The sequence below is a fragment of the Pogoniulus pusillus genome, chromosome 1 (genome assembly GCF_015220805.1).
Source record: "Pogoniulus pusillus isolate bPogPus1 chromosome 1, bPogPus1.pri, whole genome shotgun sequence".
NCBI classification, from domain to species: Eukaryota; Metazoa; Chordata; class Aves; order Piciformes; family Lybiidae; genus Pogoniulus; species Pogoniulus pusillus.
Genome location: NC_087264.1, coordinates 28,691,662 through 28,717,107, shown reverse-complemented (window position 1 = coordinate 28,717,107; position 25,446 = coordinate 28,691,662). Strand labels below are relative to the sequence as shown.

Genomic DNA, 25,446 nt, shown 5'->3' with positions numbered 1-25,446 from the left:
TGACAGCAGCACAGGTCCCAAGCAGCAAGGGCAGGCTGGGAGCGGTTCAGCATCTTTTTTAGCTGTTTTAGTTGCCCTGTAAGATCCTTCCCTAGAGCAGTCAGCCTTGGTGCTCCACTGTCTTCAGCAGTGGGAGGGGAGTCCTTTACTTATAGAGATGAGATGGGTGGAGCCTTAGGTCGTTTTATAAAGTAACTTGTCATTGACTCCTACAGGTGTAAACCCTACAAACATGTCTGAGGAACTGCTGCCTGTGAAGCCATCGCTGACTCCTACAGGAGTAAATCCTGCAAGCATGTCTGAGGAACTGCTGCCCGTGGAGGTGTCATTTATTCCTACAGGAGAAAATCTTGCAAACATGGCTGAGGAACTGCTGCCTGTGAAGGTGTCACTGGCTCCTGCAGCAGTAAGCTTAGCAAACACGGCTGAGGAATTGTTGCCCGTGGAGGTGTCATTGACTCCTACAGGAGTAAACGTTGCAAACATGTCTGAGGAACTGCTCCCTGTGGAGGTGTCACTGACTCCTGTAGGAGAGAATCTTGCAAAGACGTCTGAGGAACTGCTGCCTGTGGAGGTGTCACTGAGTCCTACAGGAGTAAAGGTTGCAAACATACCTGAGGAACTGCTGCCTGTGGAGATGTCATTGACTCCTACAGAAGTGAATTTTTCAAGCACATCTGAGGAAATGCTGCCCGTGAAGGTGTCACTGACTCCTACAGGAGTAAATCCTGCAGATATGTCTCAGGAAGTGCTGCCTATGGAGGTGCCAGAAATACTCTATTACTTGAAATCGGGAAAGAGCACGATCCCATCAGGCACGAGATTACAGGTGAGAAAAAGGCTTTAAAATGTTGCTTCAAGTTGACAGCATTTGACAGAAGGCAAAATCCTGCTTTGTGAGTGTGTTTATAGGCAAACTACTGTATTAGAACTAGACAACATCTCCAACTGAAGGAGTTTAAGGTTCTCTTCATGGCAAAAGTCCTACTGGTTCCACCGCAGTTAAAGATCTCAGCTTTATAGGCAAAATGAGAGAAGTCAGCATAGCAAGGGGTAGAAAAGGAAGAGAATGTGGAAAAATTATCAGGAAAGGCAAAAGCAGTTTTTAGAGCACTGAACTGTTAGCCTGAATCCAGACCAAGAGTTAAAAAAACATTTCTGTATCAATAAAGTATTAAAAGGACAACCTTACTTTTTTGCTATTGAAAAAGGATAAACACAGGATAGAGGACAGGGATTAGGAATTGAATTTCATGCTAATTTTTGTTCTGAATTTTTCATTTTGCTTTGCATTCTCCATGGAGATTCAAGATTTTAATTTATCTGTAGTATTATATAGATTGTTCTGTGTGGTCTTTGACTGGAAGAAGATAAATCAATTCAGGAATTACTCTAGAAATAGAGTTTGGGGGTTAGTATTTTTGGTTTTGCTTGGTTTGGTTAGGGTTTTGTTTGTTTGTTTCTTTTGCTTTGTTTTAAGTAGGATTTATCCTTTAATAGTGTTTTCCTACAAAACATTTCAGAAAGGAACAACCTGTACTGCAGAAGTATTGTGGAGCTTCTGTTTTCTCAAGACACTGAAATGTTAGGTTTCAAATTTTGCAGTACCAATGCATGTAATTCTCTGGGTTCAAACTGAGGGAAGAGGTTCTGGAATATTTTAAATTGAGATTTAATATCCCTGAAAGCAGGATGAGATTGCCAAAAGATGATACTTGAAATAAAAAGTAAACCTTTATTCATAGGAGCCCCTTTTCTGTATCTGACAGCTGAAATGGCTCTTTGACTTGTTGAAAGGATACCCTTGACACGGATTTTGTACCAGCGTGTGCTGAACCACACGGTGATGTGTTCATTCTGCTGAGCACTGTAACACTGCTGGGTGTAACCAACAGCTGTTCTAATTGGGGTTTCAGCATAGCTTATTGCAAGTAAGAATTAATTATCTATGCTGATAGTGCTGCTGTCCTTGTTTTAATGTTATCATTTACCATTTATTCAGGATGGAGACTCAAACATTGGTTCTTTGGGAGGTGGTGAAGAGGACAATGAAGGAAGAACTGCTCCAGGCAGTGGTGATTTCAAGGTATAGTGAACAAGAGAATTTTGAACCCAAGAGTTCTGAGGGCTTTGCTTTGCTCTAAAGAGGAGAAAGCTCAGGTGGATAAATAATGGTGACAGCAGTTTGAGTATCACAAAGGAAACACCCTTAAGTTTATTGTTTGGATCATTTTATTCCACTTATGTTGATGATGGTTGGAATTGCTTGCTGCATTTCTCTGTTACATTTTATTGGGGATATGCTGGGTACTGTTTTAATCCCTCGCTTACTTGTAAAAGCCCCCCATTGGTGATCTTTCTGTTCCACAATGCTTTTCCTAACTAAAGGAGCCAAAAGTAACAGTGACAGATATTCCACTGCCACATCTTCAGTAGTGCAATCCCTATCCTAGCAATTTCTGGGAGACTCCCAGTTTATGAAACCCTGATGTTCCACCAGTTCTGTGCTTCATCAGAAAAAAAAAACAAAACAGAAGCTCTGCAGTAGGTTTCTGTGAAAGGAATGATGATTGAATGTACTAGGGCTATTTATTGTGTTTGAAGATCAGTCACACATTTATTTTTGTTAGTTATAGCTGATTTTGATGAACTACTCTGTGATCTGTGCACTAAGTACGGGCATTGTTCCCTGTCTGTCAGGATTAGAGAACTTTAAATGTGACTCACTAGTGTTTTCTCATGAATTGTCTGCTTCTGAAACAGATAATTCTATGTAAATTTGTGTTATGAACCATGCAGACAAGTTATACTGATACAAAATGAAGCTAAAAAGGAGATTTATTTGGAAACTGAAGTGGTACTGTAAACAGGCAGATGAGTTGGTTTTGTGATAAGGTAGTATAGTCCTGGTACAATTTACACACTGAGAAATCCTTCACACTTCCAGTATTTTTACTTTTTCATATACACTCTTCAGATTCCAGCTTTTGTGTTTGTCCACTATTAGGATGTTTATTTTAAAAGTAAATAAATCAGTGGTATCAAAATACTATACTGTATTTTCTCAGTGTATTCTAGCAGTGTTAGGCCTTTGTGGCATTTCATCTTGCAGGGATTTAGTTTGTGACGTGTGGTATCTCCAGCCTTTGGAGATGTTGAAATTTGAGACACTGTATAGGATGAAGAATTTTGTAGATAGCAAAAACAGGATGAAAAACGATGAACTAATGAGTCTTTGGTATAACTTCTCCTTAAAAGAGGTAAGGCACCTCAAACTATGGTGAGAGAAAGCAAGATATTTAAACTATTGGGTTATAATTACCTATGATAAATATCCACATGACAGGTAGCTTCTTGTCTCCATTTCTTAATCCCACACAGTGATGTGTTTGTTTTTGCATTATGTGCTCAGGATATAGGCTTGGATCAAAATTATTTAAAGGTCATGACATTTTGTTTGGCAGGTGTGATGGTAGTGGACCAAAAGGATCATCTTATGTGTATGGGACAGTAACTGTCTCCTAGGCTACTGTATTGCCTCTGTCTCACTGAAGGATTATTTTCTGTATTTCAGAATTCCAGAAATTGATGACAATCTGTTGATGTTGGGCTGACTTTTTGGTTTTGCATCTGGCTATATTGTCAATATTTTTTCTTCTATGCTCTGAATGTAGCACTCTGTTCTCGCATGTACTTGCACAATCACAGCTTGGTTACTGCAGCATTCCGTGTGTTTATGTGAAAAACAGAAACATGCTCTAACTTTCTCCTTAGTTTTTTCTCAACTATAAAATTTTCATCACTGAAATTACCAGAAGACTTAAATACGAGGGTCTCTGCAGGCTAAGAGAGATTATCTGTTAGAACCATACCACAGCATATTGCAGTGCCTATGTCTGCCTTTATGACAAGATGCTGCTTATCTGCATTAAGAAATCCCTATTACGTAGGCCTTGGTTGGTACTTTGCCCCATACTAAGGCAGCAGTATGGAGCTGCTGTGCCCCATGCTTTGCCTCATGCTGAGGCAGCAGGATGAGTCAGCTCTGGTATTTCAGACATCAGGATTTATGCTAAAATATTTGAGGATTGCAGTAGGTCTCATCCAATAATTACAGTGAGGGAAGGGGAGGGAAAAAATGGATGCATAGTTCTGAATTCAACATGACCCATGTCCTTAACAAGGGTAAGATGTCTCATACCTCAGGTCAAGTGGTACTTCATTTCCTTGCCAGGAAAGGACTCCTCCTTTTTTCAGGGTTTGTGCAGCTGGGAGAACAGCAGCCCTTCAACAGAATAGGGACAGGTTAAACCCTCACCTTTGTGCAAAGCAGGAGCTCTAGCTTCCACTGCATCTGGGAAGCTAGAAGCAGATCCTGAGATGATGGGAAGAGTGGGGAGCTGCCACACTGCATGGCAACATTAGCAGGAGGATGCAGCTGCTGCCTCTATTATGGCTCAGTCTTGGTGATGTGAACCAGGAGCTGATGCAGACAGGAGGGGTGGATCCCCACTGGTGCCAGACATAAGGTCTCTGTCTCCTGCAAAGCAAGAGCCTGCTGTCAGGAGCATCTCCAGCCCCAGGCTCTGCAGCAACTAGAAAGGCAGGATGCAACAACTCCTGAGCCACTCCTGAGATGCTTGTAGGAGTGTGGTACCAGCAATGGCTCTGCTCAGCTGCAGAAGCTGTTCTTAGATCAGGTGCCTTCTCTGACACCCTGAGTGGTGGTGTGGAGATGTCTAAAACACAGATGGCTGAAAAGACACACTCCAGCATGGTTTGCCTTATGTGCATTTGACATGAAAAAAGTTAAATGTCTGTGTCTGAGATCTCTAGATTCCCTTGAGAATCAGTTTGATGCCTGTTATAATTTATTGATGATCTCAACCAAAGGATTGAGTCCTCCATCAGTAAGTTTGCAGATGACACCAATCTAGGAGCAGGTGTTGATCTGCTGGGGGGCAGGAGAGCCCTGCAGAGGGACCTTGACAGGCTGGATGGGTGGGCAGAGGCCAATGGGCCACACTTTGGCCACAACAAACCCATGCAGAGATACAGGCTGGGGACAGAGTGGCTGGAGAACAGACACAGAAAGGGACCTGAGGCTACTGGTAGATAGTAGGCTGAACATGAGCCAGCAGTGTGCCCATGTGGTCAAGAAAGCCAACGGCATTCTGGCCTGTATTGGGAACAGGGTGGCCAGTAGGACAAGAGAGGTTATTCTTCCCCTGTACTCAACACTGGTCAGGCCACACTTTGAGTCCTGTGTCTAGTTCTGGGCTTCTCAATTCAAGAGAGATGTTGAGGTGCTGGAACATGTCCAGAGAAGGGTGACAAAGCTGGTGAGGGGCCTGGAACACAAACCCTATGAGGAGAGGCTGAGGGAGCTGGGGGTGTTTAGCCTGGAGAAGAAGAGGCTCAGGGGGAACCTCATTGCTGTCTACAACCACCTGAAGGGAGGTTGTAGCCAGATGAGGGTCAGTCACTTTTCCCAGGCAAACAGCAACAGAACAAGGGGACACAGTTTCAAGTTGTGCCAGGAGAGGTATAGGCTTGATAACAGGAGGAAGTTCTTCACAGAGAGAGTGATTTCCCATTGGAATGGGCTGCCCAAAGAGGTGGTGGAGTCGCCGTCCCTGGAGGTGTTCAAGAAAAGCCTGGATGAGGCACTTAGTGCCATGGTCTAGTTGACTGGACAGGGCTGAGTGCTAGGTTGGACTGGATGATTTTGGAGGTCTCTTCCAAACTGATTGATTATATTAATCTATAATGTCTACCTTGTCAGATGTAAACACCTATTTTACAGCTAACTGGCATTAGGTGTGATGAGTTTCAAAACCCAGATGGTTCATGTGCAGTCTAATTTATATCTCTCAGATTTGTTCTGCCTTAGAGAGGCGAAGCGTGGTAAGAAAGCCCAGACTTTCCCCAGATAGACTGTCCTATTCTCCTGGATGCATCTCTTCATAAGGAAATACTTTTGAACATTCAGTTGAATACTTTGTATTTTCAGATGGACTTATTTTTTTAAATCAGAAACAAATCCAACTGTTATACACCTGAAAACAGAAAAATATGGAGACCAGCATTAACAGTACTGCAAGGGTTAGGCAACTAGCCTGAGTTATCAGGCAAACAGTAAATCTCTACATATGTTGGGGCACCGTGTACTGAGAGTATCCACAATGTGTTGACCAACATATCCAAAAGTTCTACTCTTTGGAAATATGTTGCAGACATAGTGCCATGTGCACAATCTAATTGCTCAAAAGTGTTCAGAGTCTCACAATATAGGAGGAAGTAATGATCTAGACACAGCTCTTGTGGCCTTGCATGTACTTTCTATGCTGCTGTGGACAAAGACAAGCTCTCTCTGAAACCAGAGTTAATGTGACCATATGCATGAATAAAGCATTCCCCTACTGTGGGAGTTTTCAATTCACACCTAGACAATCAAGACTTTTAATTCTGGGGAAAATGTGGTCTTACTAGGGGAAGTTATGTTACTAATACAAACCATGAAGCAAATAGCTTATGAAAAATCAGACAGTGGCAACAATGGTCCTCAGCACTCTCCACCTAGCCTCTGTGCAGCCCCATAGCCATCAAGGGATGTCACAGCCCCAGTGCCTGAAGGAAGTGAAGGAAGAAAGCAACTGGAGCAGCTGCTTTTCTGGCCTGGATCATGGGTTTGTCAAGAATGAGTAAGAGATTCAGAGACATGGTCAAACACAGGAGCATGACAACACTCAGCCTGGGCAATGTGCTGCAGTAAGAGTGCCCTGTCACATTCCAAATCAGTGGGAGATAGGCTTTAGCAGGCTGGGGCAGGGCGTAGCCAAGTGATGTTCACAACCTTAACCATCTTGATTACAGCTGCAAAAAAGTTTAAGGACACATGTTTTCTCAGGAGACCTGACTCTCAGACGTCTCAGGATGGGCACTTCTGCACACAACGACCAGCTCTAGACACAAATCAGCAGCAAAACATTTCAGTCCTTTTGATTTGGTGCCTGGCTACCATCCAGTTAAATTAACACCTGGAGATGGAGTGCCCTGGTGACATCCTGTGAATGATTTAATCTCAGCAGAATGCTTCTCCAGGCCAGGAATGCAAAGGAACCTTAGTCAATGTGGGGAAGCTATCCTTGCCAGGAAAGACTCCTCTGCCAGTAGATGACATGGAAATGGATAGAGGCATTATTAGTGGGTGACTGCAGGAAAAATGCGTGGGTGGAGAGGAAGCTCTTTTCATGGGTTTTGCAGATAACACTTTTTTTTTTCCCCCAGGTTGATCTGTAGAAATAACCTTTTTCAACCATTGAAAAAAAAAGTAAATTGATTGCCCTCAATGTATTTTTGAATCTTGTCTGAACTTTGTAAGATAGTTTGCAGAATATCACACAGTGTGGTTACACTGAAATAGGCAATGGTACAAGTATGCTGTGGCACACAATTTTCTCTGCTTCCTCATTACAATTTTTCATCCAGCACGAGGAAGGCCACCTCCTTCCAAGACTGGATGGAAGGTACTCCCCACTTAATGTAGAAAAACAACAGCTGAGCACTTGCTTGGAGTACAGCTGCTCTTCATTGATCATATAGGCTTCATTACACACACTGAAGATGAATTTCATGATCTCTTTAGGTTTCTTTTAGTTTACAGTTGCTTTGGAATAAATATGAATCCATAAAGGGCAACAATCAAGACTGAGAATGTGTCAGATACCCCTGGAGATTCAACAGTAAATTCTTCTTTCTGGATTAGTGTTTTTTGTTGACCACTTTCCATTTTGGGAAGGTAGCTACAGTATTCTGCTACCTGATCAAACATCTATGGTGAAACAAGGAGCTAACACTGAGTGCTAAATATGCCTTGACCTGGCATAGACTTGACACTGCTGCTATGGAATTGCAAGACTGAGATAGTGTACAGTAGGCATGGCAGAGGGGTGTACGCCTGCATCGTCGATATTGCAAGCTGAAAAAGATGCTGTTAGCTAGATGATGCTAGCTAGTCCATGCTGGAGGAATTTGTCAGGTGGAGAAGCCTAAAGCCTGAAGAAAGACACTGAGAGAAAACCAAGTTAAAAAAGGTAAAGAAGAATAGGCATCCTCTGATCTCATGAACCCTTTCTCATTAAGGACTACTATAATTTTGGAGCTCCAAAGCCACTTGTGACATGAAAGGATTTATTACAGAAGAGTAATTTACAACAGCACTTCCAAGATGGCACATGCCAAGCATACCTGCATCTGAATAAACACGATTTTAAGGAGGGCTGGAACAGACCTACAGAGACACAAACCTGCCAGAAGTACAGCGAGCCTGCATGACCAGAATGCTCTGCACTGAGAAATACCTGCTTACAAATTCTTGCTCACTGGGAATCACTCGTGTGACAAAGGAATCCTTTACTTCCACCAGTACAGTAACTTGGTGCCAAGTATCATAATAATGGGAAGTAGTGCAAAACTGGAAGAAGAGATCATGAAGTGCCCTCTACATTGACAGAGCTGTTTGGAAAATCCCAGTAAAGCTTCATTTCCCTAGGAGTACCAAGGAACCAGCACTGTACACCCTGCTCATGTACTGGCATTGCAGCATGTTATATTGCATGCAGAGTGCCATATGCATGTCCATGAAGCACATATAAGTACAGTCTGGAAGCACTGAACAGAAGGCAAGCTGACAGATTGACAGTCACACTCTCGGTTTCAGCAAAAGCAAAGCTGCAATGCAGCTGGACTAAATGGTTATTGTAGTATGCCTTCGTTAGCCAGGAGATAGGACACTGTTTATCACAGAGTCACAGAATGGTTTGGGTTGAAAGGGATCTTTAAAGGTCTTGTAGTCCAACCACCCTGCTGTGAGCAGGCACATCTTTGACTAGATCAGATTGCTCTGAGCCCCATCCTACCTGGTCTTGACCGTTTCCATGGATGTGACATCTATCATCTCTTTGGGCAACTTGTTCCAGTGTTTCACTGCCTTCGTTGTAAGCAATGTCTTTCTTATATCAGGCCTACATCTCCCCTTTTTTAGTTTGAAACTGTCACCCCCCTGTCTTGTTGACAGGCCCTTCTAAAAAGATTGTCTCCATGTTTTTTATAGGCCCTTTTAAAGTGCTTAAAGACTGCAATAAATTCTTTCTGGAGCCTTTTCTAGACTGAACTGGGCACCCCAGGTGGAAACCTCTGCATATGCAGAATATCATGACATAGTAGCAGTCATTTTTATGTTAAAGAGATCATAATATGTTTTAAATAAACAGAGTAGCAGAACTTCTACCCTTAGCCTTATGCATGCAGAGCTGCTCTCTTCTTTGTGTAACTAGACCCTAGTACATCATGTTAAGGTTGTCACAGTTGCCATTTAAATAGGTTTCTTTTGTTTAATATGTTACTGGCATTAATTAAAATAGCAGATCCTGCTGGGAGCAGTAGAACTAGTGAGGCCTGATCTCCAGGTGATTTTTGTTCTCCCTGTTTTCTTTCCTATCCTCAGTGGCAGGTGCTGGAGCTGCCAGGATGGCTCCTGCCTGGCTCCTGCCTGGCTCCTGCCTCTTCCTCTGGCATCTGCCTCTCCAGAAGTGTGAGCACAGCTTCCAATTTCTGTAGCTTTTGTGGAACCTCTGATTTTTTTTGGTGGAACTTGGGCAAGTCTTTATGTGACACCCACATCTCTGAGCACTGATTTCCTTGTGCCAGATGTGGAAGGTTGGCTATCACCTGAGAAAGTTATTACATGGGAAACAGGAGATGGGTGATCAGACAGCAGAAACCACATAATAATAATAATAATAGTAATAATAAGACCCCAACCCACTCTGCTTCCTTATTATCTCCTATCTAAGATTCTCAAACTGATTTGCAACTATTAAACCCATGGGTTCTCACTCAGGCAATGCCATTTGCCTGAAGAAGTGTAGCTGGAGCTGGCAGCACTTTGCACAACCTCCAAAGATAAACAGTTGCAAGAATTGCCCTGTGCTTATGTAAATCCTGCTAAACAATGGGTTTCTACCTTCTAGGGCATATGCTGAGGTGGCCTAAGCTCATTCCTAACATGTGAGTGTGGTGTTCCACCTTTGCTAATTATTCAGATGAGAAGAAGGGTTAATTAACTGGGTGGAGAACTGTATTAATATGTCTGTACTGTTTCTGAGACGGGAAACAATGCTCTTGCATGGGGTAGCTCAGAGGACATACTCCTCCATCACCTGTTGGTTGCAAGTTTTGCAGCTTCTTTTAGGCTTCTCCTCTGAGAACACTTGAAATAGAAGGTGGATGGACTGCTGAGATTTAATTCAATGGTGAACTAAAAGAAAGTATATTTCTGAGGCACATACAGAAGGGTTGAAAGCAGGAACTCATTTTAAGATCGCAGCAAAAATATTTCACCATAGCATGATGTGTAAGGAGAGAAGAGAGGATTTAAAATGCACATTGAAAAAGCAGTTTGTTGTGACAAAGGACACCTAATTGTTTTCCCATCTGAAAATAAGGTCTTCTTTGCCATGTCCTCTTAAAAAAGTCATTAAAAATTGGCAGCATTACAAGTATTGTTTTAAGCAAAGTTCTTCCAGCTTCTCTTTATCTGCCTTAACATCTACTTTGTCTGTTTATAGTCATTCTAGGAAGTCTCTGAAGTGCTATAAAAAATAGAAGGATGCTCCTAAATGAGAGGAAACCAGTTGATAAATTTAGCAGTTGTCAAAAAGAATGATTTGGAGGGCTCTGCTGTAACCACTTAAGTAGGTGGAAATGTTTCTAGGAGTGTGAGGAAATGACCGTGTGTCACAACCACAGGAAATGCTGATTTATTTATTGGCTTTGTCAGAGCAGCCTTTTGCAGATAGGACTGAGCCAGAGACAGCTTTATGGAGTGAGCCAGAAGGAAATCGCTTTGCTTAGAAGAAGGAAATCACCTTATCCTCTAACAATAAATAGGAAGAGGACCCTGAAGCCACAAAATGTGGAGAGACTTGTTTAATAGAAGGTTATGGCTGAGACATTCAGAAGGACCAAAGAAGATCAAGCACTTTCAATCTTAATGTTTAACTGGGGGGACTGGGGGTGGGTATTGGTCTTTATTGTTCCCCAGAGGCAACCCATACCTAATTCATAAAATCATAGGATGGGTTGGGTTGGAAAGGACTTTAAAGTTCATCTAGTTCCAGCCCCGCTCCCCCCCACCATGGGCAAGAACACCTTCCACTAAACCAGGTTGCTCGAGGTCTTGTCCAACCTGGCCTTGAAGACCTCCAGGGAAGTGGGCATTTACAACCTCCCTGGGCAATCTTTTCCAGTGTCTCACCACCCTTGTTTTAAAGGACTTCTTGCTTCTCCAGCCTAAATCCACTTCCTCTTGTTCTATCACAACAAATCCTTGTAAGAAGTCCCTCCTCAGCTTTCTTGTAGACCCCTTCAGGTACTGCAAGGCTGCTATAAGGTCTGCCCAGAGCCTTCTCTTCTCCAGGCCGAACAATTCCAACTCCCACAGCCTGTCCCTGTAAGAAAGATGCTTCAGCCCTCTGATCATCTTTGTGGCCCTTCTCTGGACCTGATCCAACAATGATGTCTTTGAATTCCTCACCCCCTAAATCCTCTGGAAACAGTTCTCAGTGTTTAGGTTATCTCATAGCTGTTATTTACAAAAGCTCAGGTTATTGCTCCTGACTTTCCCATGCAATTGAAAAGAGGGGGAAAAAAAGAGAGATATATATTTTGGCAGCAGAAAGTGAGAACACCTCTGACAGTGGTATTCTGGTTTTATCTCTTGAGAGACAGCAACCATAGATATTCTCCATGCTACTCTTTCCAACACAATGGGACCCCATGGATGGTTACTGAGGGGATTGACTGTAACAGTAAAACGACTGGTATTTTGGCAGCTCCACCAATGTGCTCACCCTCCTGTGCATTTGCTCTGTTCAAGAGACTTAAGTGTAGCTACATTTCAAAGCTAACCTCTGTGATTTCAGTGCAAAGGGGTTTGCAAGGGTCTCACAGTTGGTATCAGCTGACAGGGATTTATGCCTTTCTTTTCCTCTATGATGGGCAATTGTAACTCAGTAACACGGTAAAAAGACAGTGAATTGCATAAAATGTGTACTAGTTTGAAGCTAGCTAGAATGTTTTGGTGAGAAGAAGTAAATTACAGGCTGTGAAAGGGAAACAGTGGTGATGTCTACTTCACTCATAGGTTTGCTGAGATGTATAAGAACAAGAATCCAAACATAGACAAGGCACTACTTCTTCTTGGGGCACTGCCCAAGCTGCACTTAACTCTAGCCTCTCTGCCATCTCTCTGGTTAATCCACTTTGCTGCCGAATCTCCATTCTTCCTTGGGACTGGGGTAAGGTTGAGAGAGGTGGGAGAAGGTGGAAGGGTGGTTGAGAGCTCCTCCTGGTGACTCAGGTTTCGGGGGGGGGGGAGGGGGGGGTGTTGTGTTTCTGCATTACCTTTTAACTTGCATATTTCTGTATATAACTGTATATACTGTAAATATCTGCTTGTATATTGAGCTAAGCTGTAAATATAAGCTTCATTCAAATTTCCAGAGGCAGCTGAGTCTAGTCTGGGTGACTTCCAAAGTGTGGGGGGCAGGGAACACCCAAACCATCACAAAATATTAAAACCAAGATTTTTTTAGTGGCAGAAGCATATGTTACAGATTCTCAGCTGTGAAGTAGTGAGATGATTGATTCGAATTTTTAACAGCTGTATTATTAAACTTCATCAGTTTACACATTTGACACTTTTTTCCCCCACTGTAGGATCATTCATACTTTGTTCTGTACCATTCTTCTCCAGATAGAATCCTCTCCATGCTACCTGCTGACTGTAAGGATCATTCGGATGAGAAATATCCATCGAGTGGACACCTGTAAGTATCCCCATTCTTAGTGGCATCTTAGAGAACAGGCACCTGGCTTCCTTTTACAGTTTTATTGCAACCTTTCCCAAGAATTTTGGAAATAACTCTGTGTTTATGTAAATTCGTTGTGATAGGTCAGTTCCTGCTGCTTGCTGCTGTTTCATCAAACTTGATTCCTGTGCTTTTTGGTTGCTTTTAAGATTTGAATGTGGTTTTGGGGATAAATGCTTTCTCCCAAGGAAAGACACAGATGGATGGAAAAGGTTTTGCCCTGTGTTTTCAAAAGCAAGTGGTAATTTTGCTGTATAACTTTTGGGAACCACACCTGGGAGGAGCAAATTTTTTCACCTCCACACCCTACACCCCCCATTTTGTTTCTACACAGAAGAGACAAACAAGAAGAAACCTTCTAAAATCATTACTGCCAGGTTAATACCATTATTAATTACCTTGAAATGACTCCAAAACCACGCTGAATGCCTTGTCCCTTCTAGTGCCCATGTAGCAGTCTTGCAGTTGTGCAAGGACTTGAGTCACACAACAGGAAAGTAGTGGGAAGAGAGTGAGCAGGAAAGAAAAATACCACTGTTTACTCAAAGGACAAGAAAGGAAAATGAGGTCATCTTGCCACCTCTCCTGATTCTCCTGTTTCACCATCAATGCCACCAGTCGGCACTATCCTCTCTTGCACAGAAAGAGCCAGGGAAGATGCTCTATAAAGGTGAAGGCCTGTATTTACCATGCAGTACCATTCCCATCTCTCCCTCTGGCTGTCACATATTTTTTTCTGGAAGGTGTATCAGAGGGCTTCCCTATGCCACAGCTCTGAGTGAGTGATATACTGGCCGTATCATTGGGTCACACTCCCTGCACCTGCACCTCTCTTCTGGTCCATGGCTGTGACACTCAAGTGGTGATGCAACAAACCAGGAAGGTTTCATTAAGGACTCATCTCAGATCTTCTGCATGCCAGGCAGCAAGACAAAAATCACAAACAAGTAGGTTGTAAAAAGAGATTGTGCAAGCAGAACTGAAGCAATATTTTGCATTAAATACACAGCCGACTAGTTTGCCTACATCTACTTGTATAATTAAGGGTAGTTTGATATGCTTTGTATCTCAAAGTACAGTTAAAATACAAGCATGACATCACCAGAACAGAGTACTTTACCAGGCAAATATCCAACAGTCATTTATCTCCAATAATAAACCTAACATCAAGCAGTAGTCATACAGATTATTTATAAAACATTCTAAAATCAGTATCATTACTTGTAGGGTCTCCAAACATATTTCAATACCTGTTTTGGCAGTTTCAAAATTCTTCAAAACATTATTTTTTGAACAGAATTTCAGAAGGGGAAAAAAAGGATAAAAAAATGAAACAACACAATAGGGAGAAAAATAATAGAAAAGGGAAAAGAAAAGAGAAGAAAGAAAGGAAAGAAAAGAGAAAACAAAAAATTAAATTAAAAGAAAATAAAGATTAAAAACAATAAAAAAGGAGGAAAGTCCTACAGAATTAAAAGCAGCTTTTGAAAGGCAACAACAATAAGGGCAGACCTGAAAAAACAGTTACACCTGGGGGGATTAAATAGTCTACACATCTTAAGATTGGAGGGGAAATTATTGAGGAAGACATGGAAGCTGTCTCTACAAAAAGGAAAAGGACAGATAAGATGAATAGAAAGTTTAGAATGAATAAAAGGACTATACAAGTAAACTCTGGAACTCATTGCTATGGAAATGTACGTATCTTAAAATGTATCTTTCCAGAAGGAAGATGTAGAAGGACTATTTCCTGACAGTGAAATGATTAATAAGAGTTGGGTTTTTTTCATGTTAAAAAGCCTCATGTTTTTCCTTCTGATTTATCCTTGGAAAAAAATTAAACTTCTCAAGTTGAGGCTTTTCTGAATTATCCAGTCCAAGACAGACATACTTCCTGGAAAAATACAGACTGAATGCTGGAATTTGGCTAGTAGCATGCAATTAGAAGTAGTGTCCTAAGATAAAAGGAAGACAGTCTTCAATCTGTTCTTAGATCAACTCTGCCTGTAAATGAAACAGAGACAGTCAGCTTCCCTTGAAGAAGGTGACACTTCATTCCTCCTTCAGAGAGATACTGATGTACCTTTCAAGGCAAGTCTTTCAGAGTCCTGCATAACTTTCACCAAGAAACACTGGGTTCCTCCAGCATGCAATACACTGCAGTTTTAGTTCTAGCTATTAGAGATACAGTTTAATTTAGGTGCCTTTGACAAAAAGAATGTGATATCCTTCATTAACCTGCTGGTGCATCTCTGGAGAGATAAGTGGTCCCTCTCTTCCTGGGAGTGACAATTAGTGAATCACAGAATCAACCAGGTTGGAAGAGACCTCCAAGATCACCCAGTCCAACCTAGCACCCAGCCCCATCCAGTCAACCAGACCATGGCACCAAGTGCCTCATCCAGTCTTTACTTGAACACCTCCAAGTTGGCTCAGCAAGACTTGAGAAATGACAAAAAGAAACTCATGTACTCCACAAATGGATGATGCAGAGATGACTTAGGTGATGTTGAAGGTCAGAGGGTTTCTTTGGTAACTACATAAACAGGAGTGTTCATGAAGTTTAGCTCCTTTCTTGGTCTCATTATCGATGGTGCAGTGTACCACTGCATTCACCTTGAAACAGCACTCCTGACAAATAAACACAATAAAATTAACAATATTCTTCTGATATTAAAAGTAATAAGACTCTATCTTTCGATTCTTGTTGGTTTTCACCTTTAAACAAATATGACGCCACAAAAAAGGCCATTTTTTTCCTAAACAGAAGCACAGTCCTCACAGGGGACTTCATTTTACAGTGTTTTTAGACTGTGTCCGAGTGCTGTTCATACCCTCAAGATTTGTGTTCATAAACAGTTTTAAAAGCTGATCAAGTAGTGTTAAAACTCAATGTCTAATTTACTGAACTTCTGGAGGAGGCCTCTGCCATCTCCTACAACAGAAATAGTTCCACAGCTGCTTTCCTAAACTCTTGGCAAAGTAAAGCAGGGCAGAGATTGAGACCCTTATCAAAAATGGAGGTGGCTCCCATGTCCCTCTCATCAAACAGCAGCTGGGGGCTAATGTGTGTATTTATGGACAAGTAATCATGAGAAAGGTTGTTGGTTGAGAAACTGAAGAAAATGGCTGATAAGAAGGGGAAATTCTCACCCTCTTATATGCAACATCACTGTTGTCTGTAATTCACACAGGGAAGAACAGCAGCCTCCTGTTCTAGGTCATCTTATGGTCTTGTGATTTTTCTCTCTCAGAAGGATATCTTGAAAAGAGTGACATTCCATCAGGCATTTCTGCCTTTAACTCATACTTGTTGTTGGTGACCTGCAATAACCCCTCTAGTGTCATGCAGCACCAGTTGCTTTGCCATTCGAACAATTGTTTTGCCTTTTTCCCTACCCAGTAAGCGAGGCTGATTGCTACGTAACGTTGTGGCTGCCTACTGCCACATGTGAAAAGTCCCGCACTAAAACTGTGAGAAACTCCAACAATCCAGTGTGGAATGAAACTTTCTACTTCAGGATCCAGAGCAAAGTTAAGGTAAGGAACCAAAGTTGTCTGCTTGAAACAGCCTCAAGGTTTCCTGTATGGTGAGTCCTGTCTATCTCGTGAACTGTGCCCAGGTGACACGTGGTGAGGGACTGCCCAAGTTGTTTAACAGCAGAGATGACTGAGTTTCCCTATCTGTTTGATGGTGTCGTTTAGAAGGGCCAGAAACTGAGCTTTATATTGAAGTTTTAGGGAAACAAGAGGCTCCATGCAAGACGGATACAGGATATGTGAGTTAACTAAGCTGTTGTGTAGGTATAGCCAATGTATTACTCATGTTACAGCAATTAAACTGAACAATGATGAATGAATACTCAATTAAGAGTGTGTTTTTCCAAAGGGGGTTGGTACTTCATTCCTCCACTGTTCTTCTCAAGCACATTCCCAAACGTCCTTCCCTAGAGCTAGTGATGTTCAGCTAACAGAGACTATTAAAAACCCTTTCTCCTTCTGTTTCCAGAATGTGCTGGAGCTGACAGTGTATGATGAGGATTTTGCTACTCCAGATGACCATCTCCTCTGTACACTCTTTGATACAGCTAAGCTGCCAATTGACAGAACAGTGATCCTGTATTTTAAGCCCAGCCAAGAGGTGAGAACAGAAAATAAAGCAAGTAAGAAGTCAGTAGAGAGTTATGCAGCACTTTGGAAGTCTTGGGGGTGAGCTTTCTGAAATTGCCATGGGTGACTTATCCCAGTAATGGTTGCCATTCAAAATATAAACATTAAGAAGTGGTAAAAAATCTTCATTGAGGAGCCTGAGCCCCTCTTCCCACTATTTAGAGCATATGCCTTAAACAGTGCGGTAGTTAGGGGAGGGATCTGACTGTGAGCTATGTCTGAGCAGCACCAAGGATGCAGAGGTGTTTCAGGGTAAGCAATATGTAATTTTTAACCCATGTAATCCATAACCACTACTCCCTGCTCCTTTGATGGTGCCTACTTTTACACTAAGGGCAAATCTGGAATATTCCCTGTGTGCATCCCAACACTATCTTCTGCAGTGACACCTCAGCTGGGGCTGAGCCTGCTGACTTGTCTCTCAAAATTAGTGTGCTTTTGGAGTCCTGAATGACTATTTATGTTTCTCATCTATAAACTGGGAAAAAGAGTCTTGATTGCCCTTGAGATCTATAGATGAGATCAGTGAACTATTTCACGCACAACTTCTTGCTTCCATGGGAAGATTGTTCTGGTACCCAAACTGGGTCACTTGCAACCATCTCATGCATATCAACACTGCCTTACAGGTTGTTGCACAACTGTAACTCTGAATCACTTGATAATGCCAGTCTCTGGTTGTTACGTTAAGCCGCCAGGTGGAAAGTATTTTTAACTTCCAAGCTAATAGCAAGGACAGTAAGTCATGGCAGGACAGTGCCAGGAATGTTTAAGAGAGAAAAGGTAGAATTCAGAAGACAAAGCAAGTTGCAAATTGTCCTTCTGCAGCAGCTTCATACTAAGAAGTACAGACTGTTATGATGATACCTTGAAGAAGGAAGATGAGGAAGGAATCGTTAAACTCCCTAGTCGCAAACGCTATTTCAGACCTTCCAGTCTGAAATACTTATGCTAGGCTGTGACTTGTAACCAATTACTTCAGTATTGCATACCAGGGACCTGGGGCTTAGAAAAGGGAGAAAACGTCATGTAACTACTTCATTTAATTATTTTTTGCTCTTGCTTTCAGTCCAAGGAGGAGCTAGAGGTTGAATTCAAATTGGAGGCCGCGTAAGTGATATGCAGATTATTTCTAAAATGCAAGTATTGTTAAATGCTAAACCAAAGAAACAACATTAAAAGTCACACTTGTGGGATTTATGTAAAAAACAAAAGTGCCAGACTTCGAAATTACTACTGCAGTCTCAGACACTCAGCTGATACCGCAAGTCAGCTTGCTCTGCAGGTTAGTTGCTTTCAAAAACTCCCTTCCCAGCATTGTCTCTTCTATCCACAAAGTTGGATTTCTCTTCCTGAGAACATGTCCATGTGCTTCTGAGTGCATGCATGCCTGTTAATCTTTCCGTGCCCATTTCACCATGTGCATTTGGCAGACTTCTAGTGCTAAGCCATCCTGGTTAGGTTTCCAGTGCATGTCTAACTCTTTTGATCTTCCCTTGCAGTGCTGTTTTTGACATGGTAATTCTGTTTCCTTGCTGCCCAGCACAATGACAATGTGTTGGAAGCTCTAGTACAGGTCAACCTGCCATCCAATATTTTTGTCTCTGTGTTGCCACAAGGTAACTATGGCATTACAGAAACAAAATGACTGGCATAAGGTCAGCCTTCGTACTAGTGGGGAGCCAAGACCAGAATTCATGTCATTCCACATCATCTCCTAAATTCACCTGCATAATCTGGAAATCTGGTCTTTTTTTCTGCATGTAGTTGGTACCCACTGTCCTGTGTCCCTTTGATTGTATTTGCATACCGGTAAGTACACAGAACTGTACTTCCCAACAGGGACATACTGGTGTATTAGCATTTTACTGCTGAAATACGTCTACTTTGTGTATTATAGTGAGGAGTAGAATACGATTGCCTAACCAGAGATTCTGTTTCAGGTGGTAATGAAACTGCATCAAAAATAAGCAAATACGATGCACATCGCTCAGATCTGGCACAGAGGCAACTCCCCTCAGAGCAATGCTCAGCCAAAGAGAGCAAGGAAAGGAGCTTGTTACATATGGCACTCTGGCCATTGTTCTTCTAAATGGGGCAATAGCCTGGGCAAGGATAAGTGGCCACATATTTAATTTTAAAAAATCATGGTTTTTTATATTTGTTTTCAGTTCTGGTCCTCATGAAGCCATTGCTACCAATGGAGTCCTGGTGGTATGTGTCTTTTTCCCCTAAAAAATTCTCAGTTTCATTAGTATAATGGGGAAGGAGGGTGGAAGTTGGAGAAGCCAGTAGGCCTGTTCTTTCTTTCTTTTTCTTTCCCATTAAGATATAATTAGAATGGGCTATATTATTGCCATACTCATTGGTGTGAATCCCATTATTTCCCATTTACCCTATACTGCAACACACCACATGCAAATATTTTCATTGGTGCCAGTCCTTCAAATAATGCATTGCTCTTTATCAAAGCATGGTGGTAAAAACATTGTGAAGCCACTTGCTGATAATCATCCCCCATGAGATGAGCCATGCTTGGCAGGTTAGCTTGGCATTATGTATTTACATATCCTAACTACATTATGTGACAGAAGAGTCAGTGCCATAAAGAAAGTCCTTTGGAAGTAACCCTGATTTCCTTCCTTTATTTGTATCTTTCTCTTGATATGCTCAGTTGTATATCCTTGTCACTGGAGGATGCTCTACAACTCCCTCCAAAGCTTTTCATTTTCCTTAGTGACTTACTGCATAAAGCCCAGAATGTCAGGGAATTAGACTCTTCAGTTAACTAGACACATCCAAAACCGAGTTATTTGCAGTTCCCTGTAATGAGGTTGGGATGTGACAAACTTTCTGACAGATACTTGTTCTCTGTCTTTAACAGTGTCGTGAACTCTGCTGCTTGGAAGTTGAAGTGGAAGAGAAGAAGCAGCAAAAATCAAGTAAGGTTATTGCTTTGCTATCTGTTTGGGAATAATCACACACTTACTGATGAGAGGATGCTCCTTTCATATATTGTGATAGTGGAATAAACAGTATTTATTCAGTGCAGTTAACATCAGGTAAACATGTTAGGTTGCTATAGACATCAATGATTGTGTCTCACACTCAAGGTATGTGTGACTAAGGTAAGTTAGACCTGTATTGAAGTTGAAACCGCAGTTCTAACAGTGAGCACATTCAGAGTCCCCTTTCTGTGAAAACTGCTCCCACTTTGCTCCTTTCCCTTTGCTTCCAGTACTCCATTCAGAGTGCCTCCTACTAGACAAACCTGTGCTCTAAACTCTACAGCTCTGCTACCTGCACCCCACTTTTAATGAAGCCAGCACAATTTTCAGGTTAAATCACTGCGACATTTCTCATGACGTCTGGTTTGATTTCCTTAGAGAAAGAACTTTCCCTTACTGTGAAGGGCTCCTTTGAGGGGACACAGGATATCACGCTGGGCCCCAATGGAGTAGCCTGCCCATCAGGTCCCACCAAGTTCCACTATATCAAGTACACGGAGCCAACACTAGATGTCATGCTGCCGAAGAAGAGGCGCTATCACCCTGTATGTTGCAAGTGGCCTTAATGATCAACTGACCATGAGTGCCTCTTTAGAAAATAGGAGGAGGGGGAGAGGGCCAACCCAATACTGGTTTTGTCCTAAAGCATGTTCTTTCCCCAGTGGTCCTGTAAGTACAGTACAGAGACGGGTTCCCCAGTTGTGATGCTGAATTCGCTGCCCATGGGAAGGAAAACAACCATTGCAGAGGTGAGCATCACTTCTAGCTGTTACAAATAAAAGGTCATTCAATCAGAAACCATTCTCCACAATATTGTCCCAGGTGAGGGACCCTAGGAGGTTCAGAAGTGTTCTTTTTTTACTCTCAGACCGTGAACAAACATGAACTTTATTTCTCTACAGAAGCAGGTTGTCCCTCTGTTAGTTTCCATAATGTGCCAGTAATAGATAAAGAGACCAACAATGGTGTTAGAAAAGGTGATGCTTCCTTCAGTACATCTCTCCTTATTTACCCAAAGCACTGACCCCTCCTTTGCTTGGGGCCCAAACTGAAAGTTGCTCTGTGGATGCAAGCTAGGAAAAAAGTAAATAAACTTGCCCTTATTAAACCACGTACTTCAAAGGACAGTATATCAAAGTACATTGAGAATGTTAGACATAACATAAGGATTTGGAAGAATATAACATGAATGTTGCTTGAAATAGATGTAGAGCTGTATAATAATGAATCGAATTAATACAAAAAAAGATCCTTACTATAAAAATTATGTTTCTGCAAAGAAATATCTTTGGGTGTCCAGATTATTAGGGATAAGCTTGTTTGAATATTAGTTGTTATGTTGTGAAGAAATGGAGGAATGTGTGATTTCAGGACCATTAAAGCATCCCTTTAGAACAGAAGACTTTTTGTAGTTAATATGAAGGTTGCAGTAATAATTTTAAGGCAGGATGAAATCTTGGCAAAAGCAAACACAAACTTACAGTCTCTTCATTGTGAGACTGTGGGCAGGATGTCAAAGATCTGGGGTGTGTTTTAGAGCATAAAGAATGGGAAACATCCAGAAAACAGTACTTCAGGATGCTGCTTATGACTAACACAGGAAACTGCATGAGTCTCAAGAACCTCCTTTACCAAGATTGTTAATGTTTTTTGCAGCCTGGAAGCATTTGGGATCTGTGGGTAGGGCTGTTCCATTAAGGATAAGTGAATGCTTTTGGAAATACATGCCAAGATCTCACATATATAACATTGCAGTTGCCAGGCCATGCTGGGGTTTAAATAAAGCTCACACACCAAGACAGAAAAGGAAAATAAGAATTTTTAAATGGAGAAAAAAAAAAAAATTACACCACACATTCTTGTTTTCCAGGAGAAAAGATTTGACTTGAATGTGACAGCACAAAGCTGGTAAGAGATCTCCTTCTCTTCCTAAAGACCTGGGTTACTGATGTCGATATTAAGTCACATGGAACTGAGAGAAGCAGGCATCTTCAGCCTGAAATCTAAAATGTGATTTTAATTTAATGTAAAATACATGTACAGTATATTATACACCATTAGCTTTTGAAAGATGTGGCTTTAATCAAGAAATGTTGACAAATACCTATTTATTTCAGAATGATCCCTTCCATTGTGGCTACAGAATGTTATGTCAGATCTGCAATTCACTGAAAGACCAGAGCCTACTAAAAACTCCGAATAGACAGGAGTAAACATTAAATTTGATCAGAAATTTTTGACATTTATTTTTTTTCTTAACTCTCAGTGTTTAGTGGAGATAACCCTTACATTCTGTTATGTCCAATTCTACTGCACTTTGAGTAGAAACTAAGGTAGGCAATGTGACTAGTGGTTCAGTATCTACACATGGGCTCATGAATACTCATCAGTAGATATGAAGTTGTATTTTGTTATCCATATAACACACAGAACTGAAGAAACAACTCTTTTGTGTGTGTATGTGCACCTGAGGAGGAAACAGAAGAGGAAAATAGTTTAATTCTGAGTTCTGAATTCTTAAATCTGATGATGGAAAAATCTCATCAATAAATTCAGTTACTAGTTTTGTTGAAATTATTGACTCAGTAGAATGGAGAAGGTCTGCCACTGAAAGATAAAGCAAAGCTCTGCCATTTTGCAGTGCCTGGCCAGCTAGGGAGTTCGTGGGTAGCTCTGACCACAAGACATGACACCAGATACCTTGCTCTTTGATGCCTTGTAGGCACGGGGCAAGAAACGACAGAAGAGAGGTTACTGGGTAGAGAAACACAAACGCCCAGGGAAATAAGCTACAGCAGTGAAGTTTTAAGGACCATCTTAGCAAATTTCAAAACTGGTGCAAACAGAATATTCCTTTGAGCACTGTTACTGCAATTCTTCAGTCAAGGTCGGCATGAAATACAACCATCGGTGCTGACCCTGAGGTAGCCTGTGCAACATACAAGCAGACCAGAGCAGTGGGGTGAGGTCTTGACCGACTGAAGTGCTGCTTCCACCCAGCGGCTGGATGTCGCCTAGGTCATTGCTCCAGTGAAGACGGTCACAGGGATACGTGCGCCTGTCAGGCGGGGGGGATGGGTTCCTGCCCAGCCGCTGCTCGCCACTAGAGGGAGACGCTCTCCCACTCGCGGTAGAAGTAGTTTTACTCACTCTGGAAAGACCATTTGACATTTGGGGGTTATTTTGGATTTAGAATGAGAAAAAAAAAAAAAAAATCCCGTGAAATGGGACGCAGTAGACTCACTTTCAATCATTCAGAGGAATTTTCTAAACTTGCAATTATTTCAGTTTTAGAATAGTCTTTTAAATTTTGTGTTCCTTTGTAAATGCTGTGGATTGTTTCTCAGTAAGAGAAATGTAGAATATCCTGAATTGGAAAGAACTTACAAGGATCACAAAGATCTCTAAATCCAGCGCCTGACTCCATGGATAGCAACCTAAAAGTTAAATCTGATATCTGAGAGTCATCCAAATGCTTCTTCAATGGCAATGGGCTTGGGCCCGTGACCACTTCCCTGGAAAGCTTGCTCCAGTGTTGGGCCATCCTTATAGTGAAGATCTCTCTCCTAGTATCCAATATAAAACTTCCCTGACACAGTTTTAAGCCTTCCCCTTGTGTCCTATCACCAGATGTCAGGCATATAATGCCTCTGGTTAACTTTACTAATGTCAGTAAGTTCTCTTGCTTTTAAAAATAGTCAGAATGAGCACATGTGTAGATACTGAATCACCAGTCACATTGCCTACCTTAGCTTCTACTCAATGTGCAGTAGAATAACAGAATTCAAGGGTTTGTCTAGCTCTCTTGCTCCTGTCACATTGCATCACCTTATTTGAAAGGAAAGGTGCTGTAGAGTATCTTTGACTGACGCTCTAAGATTGATATGGATGTGTTAATATGTAATATATCTGCTTGTTTTTGTCTTAGTAATTGTTCATGCCCACAAGACCTGGACATGCGCTTTGGGTTTGACTTATGTTCTGAGGAGATGACTTTCCTAGGCAAAAGAAGGAAATATGTAGCAAGTGCCCTGAAAAATGTTTTTCACCTACAACAGGATCTGCAGGATTTTGAAGTATGTGTGAGTTGGCTGGGGTAGAACTTGAAATTCTTGTGCCTTCACGTACTCTTCTAGATGACTGGTCAGCAAACTGGGCCCTGTATGTCTTGTACGAGTACCAGTTTGTCCATGTCTCTCAAATATGTTTGCTTCTGCTGCCAAGGTTTGTTATTGCAAGAACCACTAGTGGCAGTAATTGCATCCATCATGACAGTCAATTTGGAACTAATCAGATTTGTGATGTGTTCATCCCTGCCATCCTGTGCTATTACTGCCTTGGTTCAGAAACACTGTGTGCATATCAAATACATTGCACAGCAAACACTTCTCCCCTTGTTCAAATTTTGTAGTTTCATGGGAGTTTAGGATAAATGTCTCATAATAACATCCTCTTCTTGCAGTTTTAAAATGGCTTAAAATAAGTGTAATTTAATTATATATTAGTGTTAATTATCATTAACACATTGATATTTCTCATTAGTACTGTTATATATGAAAACACTATGTTAAAGTCACTTAATGATACTGAAGAACAACATCGTTACTGAGGGTAGCATAACAACACTGGTGTGAACTGAGTGCATTTCTTCACAGGGATGGCACATGGATTTTCATACAATTTTAGCAGATGTGTGAAATAAGAGAAAAGTGTCAAAGCAGTGAGAAATGCAAATACATTGCATCCAAGAAGGGTTTCTTCTCATTCACCAGTGTCTCAGCTGTTCCTAGAGATGGGCAAGAACTCAGGTTCATTTCTGAACCCATGTTTATCCAAAAGGAAACAGCGGTAGCAGTTATTGCTTGGTTTTGGACACTTTCCTTCCAAAACTGAACCTGGGCTCTGAGACCATGGCCTGGGTGTAGCAGCTCAATCCCATTGTAGTCCAGGGTGCAACACCGAATGCTGTTGGTGTGAATGTCCCACTCTCCTCTGCTCAACAGGTCCCCGTTGTGGCTATCATCACAACAGGCGGAGGACTGAAGTCAATGACAGGACTATATGGTAGCCTCAAGGGACTCAAGAAATTAAATCTTCTGGACTGTGTAACATACATCAGTGGACTGTCTGGCACCACATGGTAAGCCAGCTTGTGCAGGAGGCTAGTCTCTGCCTTTTTTGAGGGTGATAATTCCAAAGAGAGGAGCTTCTGAAAGCAGATAAAATTATGAGACTATCTTAACAGGAAAAACAAACTTTCTTAGTAACAAGCTATTAAATATTAGCTTGATCTGACACATCATTTTTTGTTAGCAGTTCTTTACTGTGCTTCT

General features: G+C 41.7%; 1 protein-coding gene across 1 annotated transcript in view; it reads left to right on the top strand.

The window, feature by feature from the left end:
• Positions 1–232: 232 nt before the first annotated feature.
• Positions 233–25,446, top strand: part of LOC135178174 (cytosolic phospholipase A2 epsilon-like) — a 38,868-nt gene continuing 13,654 nt past the window's right edge. Inside the window, exons 1-13 of the mRNA XM_064149208.1 lie at positions 233–829; positions 2,003–2,086; positions 12,821–12,893; positions 16,339–16,475; positions 16,945–17,076; positions 18,175–18,215; positions 19,277–19,319; positions 19,990–20,047; positions 20,492–20,658; positions 20,776–20,862; positions 21,984–22,021; positions 24,042–24,189; positions 25,117–25,253. Coding sequence (XP_064005278.1) covers positions 233–829; positions 2,003–2,086; positions 12,821–12,893; positions 16,339–16,475; positions 16,945–17,076; positions 18,175–18,215; positions 19,277–19,319; positions 19,990–20,047; positions 20,492–20,658; positions 20,776–20,862; positions 21,984–22,021; positions 24,042–24,189; positions 25,117–25,253 — 1,742 coding nt within the window. The remainder of the gene's footprint in view (positions 830–2,002; positions 2,087–12,820; positions 12,894–16,338; positions 16,476–16,944; positions 17,077–18,174; positions 18,216–19,276; positions 19,320–19,989; positions 20,048–20,491; positions 20,659–20,775; positions 20,863–21,983; positions 22,022–24,041; positions 24,190–25,116; positions 25,254–25,446) is intronic.